General features: G+C 34.8%; 1 protein-coding gene across 1 annotated transcript in view; it reads left to right on the forward strand.

Moving 5' to 3' along the window:
• Positions 1-13,761, forward strand: part of LOC106134616 (all trans-polyprenyl-diphosphate synthase PDSS1) — a 38,709-nt gene that overhangs the window by 11,323 nt on the left and 13,625 nt on the right. The window contains exons 2-4 of the mRNA XM_013334711.2: positions 2,321-2,512; positions 6,806-6,945; positions 9,423-9,564. Of these exons, the coding sequence (XP_013190165.2) occupies positions 2,321-2,512; positions 6,806-6,945; positions 9,423-9,564 (474 nt within the window). The remainder of the gene's footprint in view (positions 1-2,320; positions 2,513-6,805; positions 6,946-9,422; positions 9,565-13,761) is intronic.

The following is a 13,761-nucleotide window of genomic DNA, read 5'->3' on the forward strand; positions in this document are numbered from 1 at the left end:
GTTTTTAAAATATTTTTTGTTTTGTTGTTCAACATATCAAATCACACTGTGATCTATCTAAATTGCGTTATTATAAAGTAGGTTATATCTGTATGAATATGGATTTTATGAAATCATTGCTACTAGTTTTTTTAATTAGTCACGGTTGGTTACTTATGCTTTTTAACAATGAAATGAAGGTTAGTCGTCATATTTACTGAGATGACATTAGCAATGATGATTTACTTAAGTGTGTCATTATGAACTGGGTACGTTATTGTGACCATTTTCATAATACCCTAAATTATTTCCTTTTATACCCGTGATCTTACCGATCGTAATTAAACTTAAGCTACAGAACGCTGTGTTTGTATTAAAATCTACAAGTATGTTTTATTATTAAATCGATATTTCTAATAAATTTGATTTTGTAAAGTTATCTTCAATAATTAAATTATAGGTGTTACATAATCTTACACTGCTATTAGCTATCTCGATGTTTTTAAATGATTTATTAATTGTAGGATGTATTGCTACTCATTATGAGCTGCAAGTGATCCTTACATGGCATCGTACGTGCATTTGTACAGACAGTTGCGCATCAACCTTTCCAAATCCATTGCAATTTAGCAACTATTACCGCGTCATAAGGGCCATTGTAATTTAGTACGATATTCAGTCGATTGTACGTGTGCCTCTAGGTTTTGCAATGGTTGGTCGAAGCCCATCAGACTGCACTCGCTGCAGTTGCATAAATGCATTGCGAAACCCGAATCGCGGTCACTGCCGCCGCCACATAGTTAAGGGCACACGGCGCACCCTTCGCAGCTCGTACTAGTAACAAATATGTACCATTAATATTAGTGCGGAACATAAAGAACATTTATCTGTTATATAAACTTTCGAGTAGCACAAAACTAAAAAGGTCGCTTTGACAAAAATCATTTTGTCATGTTTATTGATGAGATTTCTTTGACTATTAGGATTTAAATGCCGTCTGAAAGATAACGAATTTATTTAAGAAAAAGAACCAACTTAAAAAAATAGTTGAGTGTTTATTTGTTTCAACCGCATGATATTTTAGAAACTATGATTTCAGTCTTGCGTAAAATGGTTGATAACAACGTTATAGATTCCAGATCGTTACTTAACAGTAGATTGGATTGTTTTCTGAAAACACCCGTTCAATTGCGTGAGTGACTCACTATCGTAACAATGTGGTTAAACATGTATGGAGTTAATTACCTAGTTTTTGTAAAAAATATTTTAAAATGTCACTAGCTTTTGTGCCCGATGGGATTCCCAAGTTACAAGGTCTGTTCTTTCTCTACCAATCAGGATACTCGTATACATTCCTATAAAAATACCTTGTATATGTGTAGTTTAATGTTAGAACACGTGGGAAGTTAAAAGTAAGGCCGACCACATATGCGGAATTCCGTTCTGAATTCAGAACGGAAAATTACAGTTTTTGTGTGGTTCATAGAACTGTTTTAAGTTTCTTCGTTCGATATTCTAAATCAATATTTCCGTATAGGACCATTTGTCCATCTTCATTTCGCGATGACATAAGTAATCGATTAAATGTTATCAACTTAGTCAGCATGCCATAGACAACGTTTCGCACATTGAATTTTTATTATTTTAATATTTATTAAGTTTACTTCCTAGTATCATCATTTTATTGTGTATATCGTAGAGATTTGCATTAAAATTTATTGCTAAACGTGATTCATCGCAATGTGCCTTTTCGTATAGTCGTTTTAATATTATTACGATTGTTTTGGCGATTTATCAAGTCTTCATTTCCGATTTTGAACTTTACAGTATTTTGAGAGGTCTTTGTCGTATATGTGTGCGAATTTATTTTACGCATGCAACTCATTATTGGGTTTGCCTTTTGTAATTTTCACTACTAAGTGAAACCTAAAAATGTAATCCAGACTAACTAGCAACAGGACTAATAATAGTAACTTGCTAGTTGCTTTTCTTCCCAGGCAGACCGTACTTATCAGGACTGTAGGACTGACTGGATTTCTCTATGATGGATTATAAGCTAAACAAGTTTTCGAGACCTGTGTTAATAAAGGTTGTGTTTAGTTTCGTTAAGTTCGGCCAAAAAGGCGGACCCCAGATATCTCTTCAGAGAGGCGAGGACGCCAGGAGGATGATAATTAATGTCCCAAACTTACTTTGGGGTTAAATAAATTTGTTTAATAAACCTTACATATTAGAAATTTACTGCCTTGTGTATAAAATTTATAATAATTACATAACTTTATTCTTATTTGATAAGATAGAGTTCACGTTTATAACTCCAGTACCTATTGATTTGTTACAGAGAGTAGCCACATGCGGCCCCGCGTGCGGCTCGGGCGGCGCCCCGGCGGCAGCGGTCGGCGTTGCTCGCCGTCTCGCCTCCAGCCTACAGAGCACGAGCACTGGCTCTCTCCCGGACTACGGCACACAGATCGTCGACCCTTACCGCTTGCTCGAAGACGACCTCAACGGAATCTATGAAGACATACGATCGGTAAGGATTTTGTTTCAAACTCATTTGTTTTTAGGAGCTTGAATTGGGATGATAGATAGTAATTAAAGTTAGCCGTTTCTTTCTCTACTTTTGGATTATCTTTTTGTCCAGAATGTGTAGTATAGTTGGCATTTGTTACTAGACAATAAATCAAGACTACTGTCTAAGAAACTGCATATTTTCCGGTAAAGTGACATTAAGTAAAAATCAAAAACAAGTAGCGTTTAAACGTTTACATTAAATAAAATTGGAGTTAAAGGAACAAAACTAAGATTGGCTCATTGATCACCAAGTGTGTCAAAGTCATGACAGTGTTTGCACGGCATGCCTTGCCGTTTCGTGATTAGCACATCGATGGTAATTAAATTTATTGTACTCTGCCTACTGTTGGGTTATTTTGATATACATAGTAAAATTTAATTAGCAATTTTATGACAAGAATGAACATCCATACAGGTGTGGATTATACTCTTATATAATATAAATGACTATGCGAAAACGAGGTTGAGCCTTGTAGGCAGTAAGGAAAAATAAAAATCTCGAAAGAAGTTCAATACAATATTTTCTCTGTCTGTATGAATGTTCTAATCACTAACAATTGGGGACGGATTTTGTTCCTTTTTGGCTTTTTCTGAGGAAGGTTAATATCTATAAATACTAGCTGTGCGTAGACTTTCCGAGATCGTAAGTATTTAATTAAGTTTGTCTTATTGGCATATCTCATTGGTCCATAGGTTTGAATACCGTAATTATACGTCAGAGGCTGTTTTCTACGACATTTGCAATGGCCGCTTCTCGCTTACCTACTTTCTGTTGGAAAACTCGTCCAAAACTAGGCCCCCTACGTGAATGTTGCTAGTTGCACATTTCTAAATACCCGTTTCCTACACCTTGTATTACCATATCAGCAGGCATCTAGGTATTTGTGTATAGGACTGGTTCCTTTTTAGCTTAAAGTAAGGTGAGAATTGGCATTGCTACACCAAAATGACTCGAGTGCAGCTGAATTTTTTAAAATTATTTGTTAAGTGTTAAATACGACCAATAATATGGCATACGACTTATTTTATGTGCTTTGACCTCTACGAGTAACTTGTTGTTGTTGTTAGTTAAATTAGTTCTATAGAAAATTTTATTTTTGGTCGATGAATGCTGTGATATCGGGTGGGCCCAGCAATGGAAAGTACGCCGCGTGAAACCACGCGAAACTTGAACATTGACCTTCTTTCCAGCTTCCTCGGCATGTACAGATCGTACAGAGCAAGCTATTATTACTGGAGAAGAAAGTGATTTCATTATACCTAAATATTTAATCTTAGCTTTTATGTGTATTTTAAGAAAATGACACGATATTTTATGTTTGTTTCAACTATTTGATGAATCTCCTTTTATGTCAAAATTTGTAAATTTTGGCATTCCTCTTGTTCAATTTACAACCATATTGTGAATCATTTTATATTTCACAGTACGCGAAGTGTCGAAACATGTCATTGGCGCATCATTTTCATTCATTACTACTAATAAAAATTAGCGCTTTTTCTGTGAAGCAGAATTGGTGACATTGTATTGAAAACGACCTTGATCCACAAACAGTTTTGTTGTCTACGGTCGGTCATAGTCACACTGCAATGATGACATATTATGGCTGGTTTCAGAGTAAATGCCTTGTCGATAAGAGTGCGATCGGTTATCCTTCACACGAAAAACATTTGTAGTTATTGTTTTGAACTGTTATTACGAATTACAAAGTATTAAACTTCCGGACGGTAGTGTAACAACGGAACAACGATTACAAAAATTGTATGATACATTGTAGTATCTTAGGAGTTAGTTTTAACCACCGTTTTTGTATAAGTTTTCGTTAGTTAATGTTTATTAGTAATTTATAAACAATTTAATTTCAAACCTTACAAAATGCACGAAATTAATTTAAGTATTAAGTAATTGAAGATTCTTATAATAAAGTAGAAATATAAGAAATCGGTAATGTTTGCTAGAATATAGCTTAAATTATCAATCGATCAGTGAACTAGACGGCCTCGAGTTTCGTAATCAGGCGTGCTTGATTTTACGTGCTACGCGCGTCTGCCACTACTTAAATAACATACAAATAATATGTGTATAACAAAATCAATAGTGCACATACAAAAAGGAAGTCTCGATTGAAATGGTGGAAGCCGCGAGCAAAATAAACAGTATCATAACGCAATTGCCCATTTAGTTACAAATTATGTTTTCCGTAATTATTTTATGATATACTCGTATTATTTAGATCGAAATTTAAAAAAATTGCTCTTTGTTATGTTTGTGCGGGTAATTGTAACTAATTTAGGCGTAATTTTCTGATTAATTGTATTGTTCTGACCAAGGCGTTGCCTATGGTTCAAAGATTGTGGATTAAAACTTGTGGAAAATTCGTTGTGCGGTTGTAAGCCATGTAAGAATACTGATAATGGCGCGGTTAAAAAAAGTGCTTCTGTGGAAGACGCAAACCGATTGGGTTGGAAAGGTAATATGGCAGTCGCTCTGTGTAAAACCAGTGACTTCCTCAAATCACTTTGAACGGAAGCTTGTAAGGATTCGATCGAGCAAACATTAACATACATATAAACGTAACATATAATCACGTCTATGCGGGTAAATACCCTTGCGGGGTAGACAGAGCCAACAGTTATCAAAAGACTGAAAGGAAAAAAAAGACATTAACGTTATGTTTATTTTTTGAACTTGTTGCTTGAATTAAGTTGAAATACGAACAGATGCGTGGTACTGTGATATCACATTCAACATTCAAGTATATCTGATTATATTCTTATCAAAAGCAGATTATATCTAAGTACTTGGTAGCAAACACTATGACGTGGTTTCATATTTGTAATCAATGTAATTGATATTGTCAAAATCCAATAGTACCTTTTTTGTTACCGTTTTGTTTTTATGTTAATATTCCAATAAACAATTGATTTGAAATTCTAGAGTCCACGCAGACTACCTCGCGGGTATCAGACAAAATTACATAATAACAGGTTGGTTCCGGCTGATAAAGATATTTTTTGCCGATGACCTTAACATCTGCCTATTTGAATGTGTGATGTATGGAGGCGGGCTATCAATTGGTTGTTAATAAAATGTTCAAGTTCGAGTAATAATATGTTTTATCATAAGCAGGTTATTTTTCTAAAACAATTATATAAAGGTACTTGATTCTTTTGTGTACTCAGATCTTTTCGGTTTGATACATATGAGTTACTGCCATTATGTGAATTATGCATCCTGTTCTGCTTCCATAAAATAAAATTGGTGTATAACAATGACAATGGTTGATGCAAAATTTTCACAATATGATTTTTGAAATGCATTGTGTGATCCATGCAGATTCTTGTAAAACAGTTTCAAAATCTGTTAAGTACATCCGTAACCACTGAAAGGATATCGAAAAAATTGCCATTATAAATAGTTAATGACAAACATTAGCAAAAAGTGTGGTCGCGGAAGTGAGTTCAGGATAACAAGAGAATTGAATATGAATATTAGTTTGCCTCAAAAAGTCATCCATTTTTAATACATATAATATTGATAACGACAGTAATTTTATACCGCATTAACATTTGAAAGCCTGAATTCCACAAATTACGAAGTATATGTCAAGTTTAAAAATTAGGTAAAGATGTAGCAATTCGTAGCAGTTTCGTAGAATGATCTACGAATATGTGAAGTCGTAGCCGCAACACTTTGCATTACGTAGTATCAAATTTGTTAAATATTTTTAATGAAACTTATAAGTGGATATCTTTCTATACAATTTGAAAGACATTTAAAATTAAACTATAATAACCTTAGAAAATCGAGTTCAGTTTCGTAACTATTTTCAACTCGTAAAACCTGTTAGGCGAGGCTTGCTGGAGAGATTAATATTGGCATTAAAATATGTGAATTCGAATAAACTTTACTCACACACACCCATAGATAAATAATGGCCCACCTTGATGGCTGAAAATAATAAACGTTTTCACGCGTCATTAAATTTTACAACTTAGTAGATTTTATTTAAGACCAAGTTTTGTACGGGCGTTCGCTGTTCGCTCTTGTATAAAATTCTTTTAATTAGAGAATCCTCATTACTCCTAAAGGTCTGTTTATTTCTGTGCAAAATTTTCGAATTTATATAAGAGTTGTTGAGTTAATTCGCTTTTCGTTAAATTTTTTTTTATTATGCTGTGTTGTTCCAATAGCAAGAAAAGAATGTGAACCACGATAAAGATTAGTTTTGACTGTAGGTCTTCTGTCTCACAGGAATTGGAGAAGAACACGAACCAGTCTGAACTGAACACCATAGCCACATACTACTTCGACGGGCAAGGCAAGGCTCTCAGGCCCATGGTCGCAATCCTGATGGCCAGGGCGGTCAACTATCACGTTTATGGTGAAAATAGGTAAGTCACACACATTTTACTCACAATACCCATATTATTATTATTATAAATCAAATAAAACGAAAGTATTTATTTTTATTTCTTACTGTCAATATATTATTTCACAAAATTGTAATGTGCAATATATAAATATGAGATAAAAAAACGAGACTAATGTATGCAGAGCCTGTATTACAATCCCATAGAACTCTGTTCGCTGGTTATTAAACATTATTCCATCAATCTAAATTTGGATCCCTTTTGAAAATAATGTAAGGGGCATTTTAAAGTTTACCTTAATTTCATTTTTATCATCTGTGTTGTTTATTTTTTCTTGTCAGACTTGTTGAATGCTTCAATCGTGATTACAACCAAAATGCACAAATAATTTCGCGAACTAATGCATTACCTGAATTGACATTAGTGTCTTCGCCTCTTAAATGATTATTATTTATCACGGTCGATGTGCGGTTTGTGTAAACTTCAATTTGTACAAGGCCCATTTTGTAATTCACGAACACATTATGTTTATAACAATATTTACTGAAATAACACATTATCCACTATTTCTTGTGGTTTAATTAATAAAAATAAAACATAAATGGTAACTCGAGTAATTATTATGTTACAGTTACATACATCTGTGTGGAAAATCTTTTAGTTCCAAAAAAAAAAAGAATGTTTTGTTTACAAAAGATAATCATCGAACAACTCTGTGCCTAATATTTCTATTCGTAGCCAAGTATCTGAATGAAGAATATTGCTCAATTTATGTTTAGCAATAATCGGAGATTGCGATCGGTGTCGGTCATCAGACCACACGCTCAATAGTTCAATGTCTCGTGGGAACCTTGGAGGAGTTTCTTTTCAAAATCAACCTTTTAATGTTGTCACGTTTCGCTATGGGCCATTCGGAAATATTATGAAAATAGGTCAGATTTGATTCCAAAATTTCGGATCTAAATATTACAAAGTACTTTTTTTTATAATAGTTAAGAATTTTTGTTTTTGTAATATAAGTGGTTTTCTAAATTAATAATACATAGTAGCATTAAAAATTTATCGAAAACTACTAAAATGTTTTAATTTGACACATCTTTAAGGAATGCGTGTGAAAAACCCACACGTGCGAAAAAAATATTGCCTTAATACATGAATAGTAAATTTATCTATTGAAGAGTAGGCTCACGCTTCCCTTAACATATGCCGCAGACGGATCCTAACACGCGGAGAATATTTTAAATAAAATACGATGAATGAGTTAAGATTAAATAGTTCTTAGAATTATTTATTATTAACCTGAGAGAAAATATTAGTACCGATCACCAGGCACAATAAGTATTTCTATCCCCTTATCTATGTGAATTTAAGAATGGTTGCTTAAATTGAATTACTTGTTTTTAAAGTTAAGGGCACGTCGAATCATTTTGGATAAATAAAGTCAATTGATAATAAAATCATGTGTGGTTCCCGGCACCAATAGAAAAAGAATAGGACTACACCATCTCGCTCCCATGGATGTCGTAAAAGGCGACTTAGTGGTAGTCTTATAAACTTGGGATTCTTCTTTAAGGCAATGGGCTAGCAACCTGTCACTATTTGAATCTCAATTCTATCTTAAAGCCAAATAGCTGAACGTGGCCTATCAGTCTTTTCAAGACTGTTGGCTCTGTCTTCTCCGCAAGGGATATAGACGTGATTATATGTATGTATGTATGTATCAAATAAACAGTTATAAAATTGCAAGTCATTGCGTCTCCATCATCAATGCCCTTGTCCTAGTTCATGTGGTTATGGCTATCAGGCCTCTCAGTTCGGAGGCGAAAGAATGTTCTATTCTAAATCACTGTGTCACAAGTTTATTAGATGTAATATATTAATTTTCCCACTATTGCCTTTGGATTTGCAGCACGTTCTGAAATATTTCTTGCAGACAAGTGCTAATTTTTATGTGGCTACTCGTCATTGTCACCAAGGCATCACATCATCACATGTCGTTTACAGAGAGAAGAGTTGCTTTTATATATTGCAATGTGGGAAATTAAGCTAATAGACTTAGCCGCTTATCGCTTATCATATTCGTATTAATATGGAGTATTAAGAACTGTTTAGATTGCGATTACTTATCAAAGACAATTGATTCAGTTTATATAGTTTATTTTTGCTGTTTTGTTTATACCTTTATTGGAAACCTTTATTTTACACAAAAAAATGTACAGCAAGTGCACTGCACATTATGGCATACAAAGCCAGGCAATTTATTGGGCCAAAACTGAGATTATTAGATTGTAACACAGTTTTTGAAAATCACTTTGTGCTTAAAGGCCGTGCCGATATGAGTATTTTGAGTAATTATACTGTCCTTGTCTATGTTTTTAGGTAGCCAAAGGCTACCACATGAAATCATTAGTCAAAATTATTTTTGCAAAAACCCAAAGTGCTTATTCAAAATTGCACTTCCTAATTCCTGTTAGTTTCAAGGTGTTTTTTGTTGTTAGTGCGCTGCTGCCGTCACAGCGGCAGGTGGCGATGATCAGCGAGATGATCCACTCGGCGTCGCTGATCCACGATGACGTCATCGACCAGAGCGACTTCCGCCGCGGAAAGCCCTCCGTCAACGTGCTCTGGAATCACAAGAAGGTAAGATTGTGGCATTGCGCAATCGAGTCACATAATATGAGATGAGACGCGACCTTCGTTTTCTTCTACTGTCCTTGTGTCGATATGGAAATTTTGTAAGATTTCTGTTGGTACTATCTTAACTAAAGTTTACAAGTTTCTTCCGCAAAATTTTTTCTTCGTCACTTTCTGCTTGTTAGTGATAATCCGCCTTTACAGTCAATCCCTTTACGTGGTCATCATCCTGGTTTAAGTCCCGGTTTCGTCCTCTGGATAAAAGCCCGCGATAGATCACGATCTTTGATTGGGAAACTCAAGTTTACACGATGGGACTTCGGTTTGAAATCCTTTTGTCGTAACCTTTACAAAAGAGTCATTTGTACTAGGTACATGATCGTAGTAGGATTTGAACCTGTGCCACCGGCGCACCACGCTTTTTTGTTTCTCAACCTTAACCGTTTGACCACTTACGCTCTTTTCCTCATATTTATGTCCACACAATATCAGTTTCACTTTTTTGTCCATATCCCGTTTAATTTGATTTACATAATAGCCTACGCATATCAATGGGGTTTTCAATATCAAAATGGCTATACTTGAATTCTAAATTCGTCTACATACAGGCGATAAATATAGTTTCATTTATATTTTGGGTTTTGCTAAATTACGTAATGTCACCTCAGAAGGTCCTACCATTCCGGATTTTGTGTTTCTATGTGAATTTATAATAATGAACATGGGAATAACCGTTTGGGTTCATTGGTTCTTTATAATTAGGTAATATATTGTGTAATAAAATAACCTGTTTTAAACAGTGGTGACCGATGGGTTCTATACATATTTTATTAGCAGTTAGTTAAAGGATTCGTCACCATATAAGGTAACATGAACACGTGAGGCGGATTAAAAAAATTGTGGTCAGTAGATTTTAATTATCCTTTTTAATACAACATACTCTATGTTTGATAAAAAAAAGTATAAAGCTAGACCTACTAGTGGAACAGAAGTAGCACTGGGTCTAGGGTTTTTCTTTGAACATGAAGAACCTATATATTAACTACTCTATCACCGATGTTCTGCTGAAAAAATCAATATTTGTATGTTTTATCATTAGCGAACTCATGTTTAATTAAATTGACTACATGGACCGACTATGGTCTCTTTCCTAAAATGTGACACCTGGGTATTTGCTAATTAGAATAAGCATGTACTTTGTCAATGGTGTCCACATACCTGTCAAACTTGTCCATTGGATCATTTCAAGGCCACCCATTAATAATAAACGGATTACAATATAATCTTCATTAGGAAATTCCAAATGTGATGTGAATAATCATGACATCTTTTTATCGCAACACAGTCTAATAATGTCTGTTGATTTCGAATCACATACAACCTTTTTACACTTCGTTATAGTAACCAATGTTAATATATGTTGGCATTTTATTTTGATAGAGTCCCAACTTAGGCAGCTGGTTATTGATTAAAGTACGGTGTCACATTGGGATGCCACAATTTAACACTTAACATGCGGATGATGTAGGCTCGAACGCGAGGTTGATTGAAAGTGTAAATAGGCTACTAGTGGAATAAAGAATGGCAGTTATGGCCTGTTGCTATGCGCGGATAGGAATTTTATATTTATGGCTAATCAATTAATGATGCATCGTTATCACAGAGAACTTTCACTTTTGTCAACATTTTATATAATATGTATTTAGATGTACGAAAACCAGCTTATAATTTTCACCTGTAATAGACACCATGTAAATCAGATGAAGATTGTTAGGAAATCGCAATGGTGTTTGTGGCGGAAGCGAAATATGTAGGTTAAGATCACGCCATTCAAGCCGTGGTTCATTGAAGCCATTCCCCGACTCTCGCGCATGCGGCTGCGGTGATCTCACCGATGTTATCAGAAAACAAACTTTCTTTTAATTTGAACACTATTCATATGTCATTAACATTATTTCATTGAGTTCATTTTGATTCCAAATATACGAGACGTTTACAAGCTGGTGAAAATTTGCTGTTACATCTTAAGAAATGTTGATTTCATCTTCAATTTTGAATGTGTATTTACCAACATAAATATTAATTCTTCTAAACACGAAGAGAAATAAATGAATACTTTATATTATAAAATTTACTCTTTAATTTCGTGGCTACGTGAGTGAAAAGGAAAATAAAATTTTCGTTTTAATTAAAGAGATAAGATAGATCCAATAAAAGATGTAGGCTATTAAGCCATTCACGGTTATTGGCCTAACCTAGCAAGTTAACAACAGAATGAAGTATCTGTGGGAAGTAGTCCGCATCGTCACGGTTTTGTTGGCGGAGTTATCGAGTATTACAGATACAGAATCTTCAAGTTAGTCTATTCTTTTCACTCGTCATGTAAAGAAACGAGACAGCGCTTCTGTCGGCATCCGATTCTGTGTTTGTGATACACTAGGTGACCGCGGAGAGTGCGGGCCCGGCGGGTCTCGGACGCGCCTCGCGTAGGTATGTGAGCCCAGAGGCCGAAAGCTGGACGACCCCCGGTGAAAGTGCCTCGCGGTCTCACACTTTGATGCCGTCTCGTTTTTATTATTTATGTGTTTACCTGCTACGGCGCAGTTATTATATTTCGTATATATAATATAATATCGGGCGGCATGATCCACGTACCGTTTTATGTGGGAGTTAAATTTAAGTTGCTACGAATGTTCATGAAGGTTTCACGGTTACTTTAATTAGCGAATGTTTGTAACACTTCGGTGGACTTTGCATCAACTTCACATAAGGCCTCAAGAACTTTCCCTTATTTTTACTATAAAACTATATTGCGCTCAAACACACTGGTAACTAGAACCTTTAATTTTTCTGTTTCATGAGGCTTTTTGTTATGTTTAAAGAGTTCGTTATTACTTTATGAAAATGAAAGTAAAACGTCCATTGTTGCACGAGAGCGTGTGACACAACTGACATAGGAATATAGAGTTTACGACTCTTCCAAATGACACGTAAACAGCAAGCATGGTAATACTTTAAACACGATTATTGTGTAATATTTCCCTCTTTAAATGAATATATTTGTTATAACTATTATACACTTTAGTCTGGTCAAGGTAGTTTTCGTAAGTATTATCACGACACTGCGACCATCTCATTTTAATATATACGAGTATCACTGCGGCGGCTTTGACGACACTCGCCTCTAGAGTATCCCGAACATCTTTATTGGTTCGATAGAGAAGCGGATTTACTTTACTGACCTTTGTGTCTGTGAGATGAATAACAAACACCAATGCAACAAAGAAATTCGCCCAGTATTTATCTTTGCTCAAGGAAAATGTTAAAATTAAATAATTCTTAAGTGCAGTATGAGAAGCGACTACTAAAAAGCTTTTGTTAGGGATAAACTTACTGGGAATTACCTGATGGGTAATTGTATGATAACTTACAAGCTTAACGCGTCTCGAACTTCATTATACATACATATTCAAGTACTTTTTATGAGTATTTTTTTTGTGGAATGAGATATATTAAATTATTTAAAGAAACCATCTTGTTGACAATTATAATATAATGTTCATGTACTTGAAAAAGAAACTGTAAATATTTTCACACCGAACTTAAGTTTTATCAAATGGTTTTTATTTTAGGTTCGAGTACCTTTCATACTTGTAAGTTGTACGTCAAATACTTAATTCTTCGAATGTCTTATCTGTATATTTAAGGCAGTTAACGGATGTTATCTCTGCCTTTAAAGACTTGCCCCAGTGTTCAGATCTAATAAATATCCCGTGTTTGAACAGCCATCTAAATATGTATTGTTTGTTTCTTCGGAATAGTTCATCTTCATACTTACCTTACACGCTGTGTGTACAGACGCCTCGGTAACAGGACACGCCTGTTTGATTTTTGGTACATTTATGGTAGTGATAACGTGTGCGGATATAGATTTATTTGCTGTTGAGGTTACGTAATATTTGTTCATCGTATATTTTACGTTACTTAGGATTTGCATAATATATTTTTCCCTGGTAACGTGCTCTTAAGTATATATGCTGGGTAAACTCCGGAGAACACTTGCCGGATAATTGTTGCAGGAAAATACAAATATTGGTGACATTATGAGAAACATGACGACTTCGCGGTCATCGACCTACTTATGCCACCTGAATATGCGTGCTCCATAAAGCTGTTAGTGATCGCGAGCGGCGACCGCGACAA

The sequence above is a fragment of the Amyelois transitella genome, chromosome 9 (genome assembly GCF_032362555.1).
Source record: "Amyelois transitella isolate CPQ chromosome 9, ilAmyTran1.1, whole genome shotgun sequence".
NCBI lineage: Eukaryota > Metazoa > Arthropoda > Insecta > Lepidoptera > Pyralidae > Amyelois > Amyelois transitella.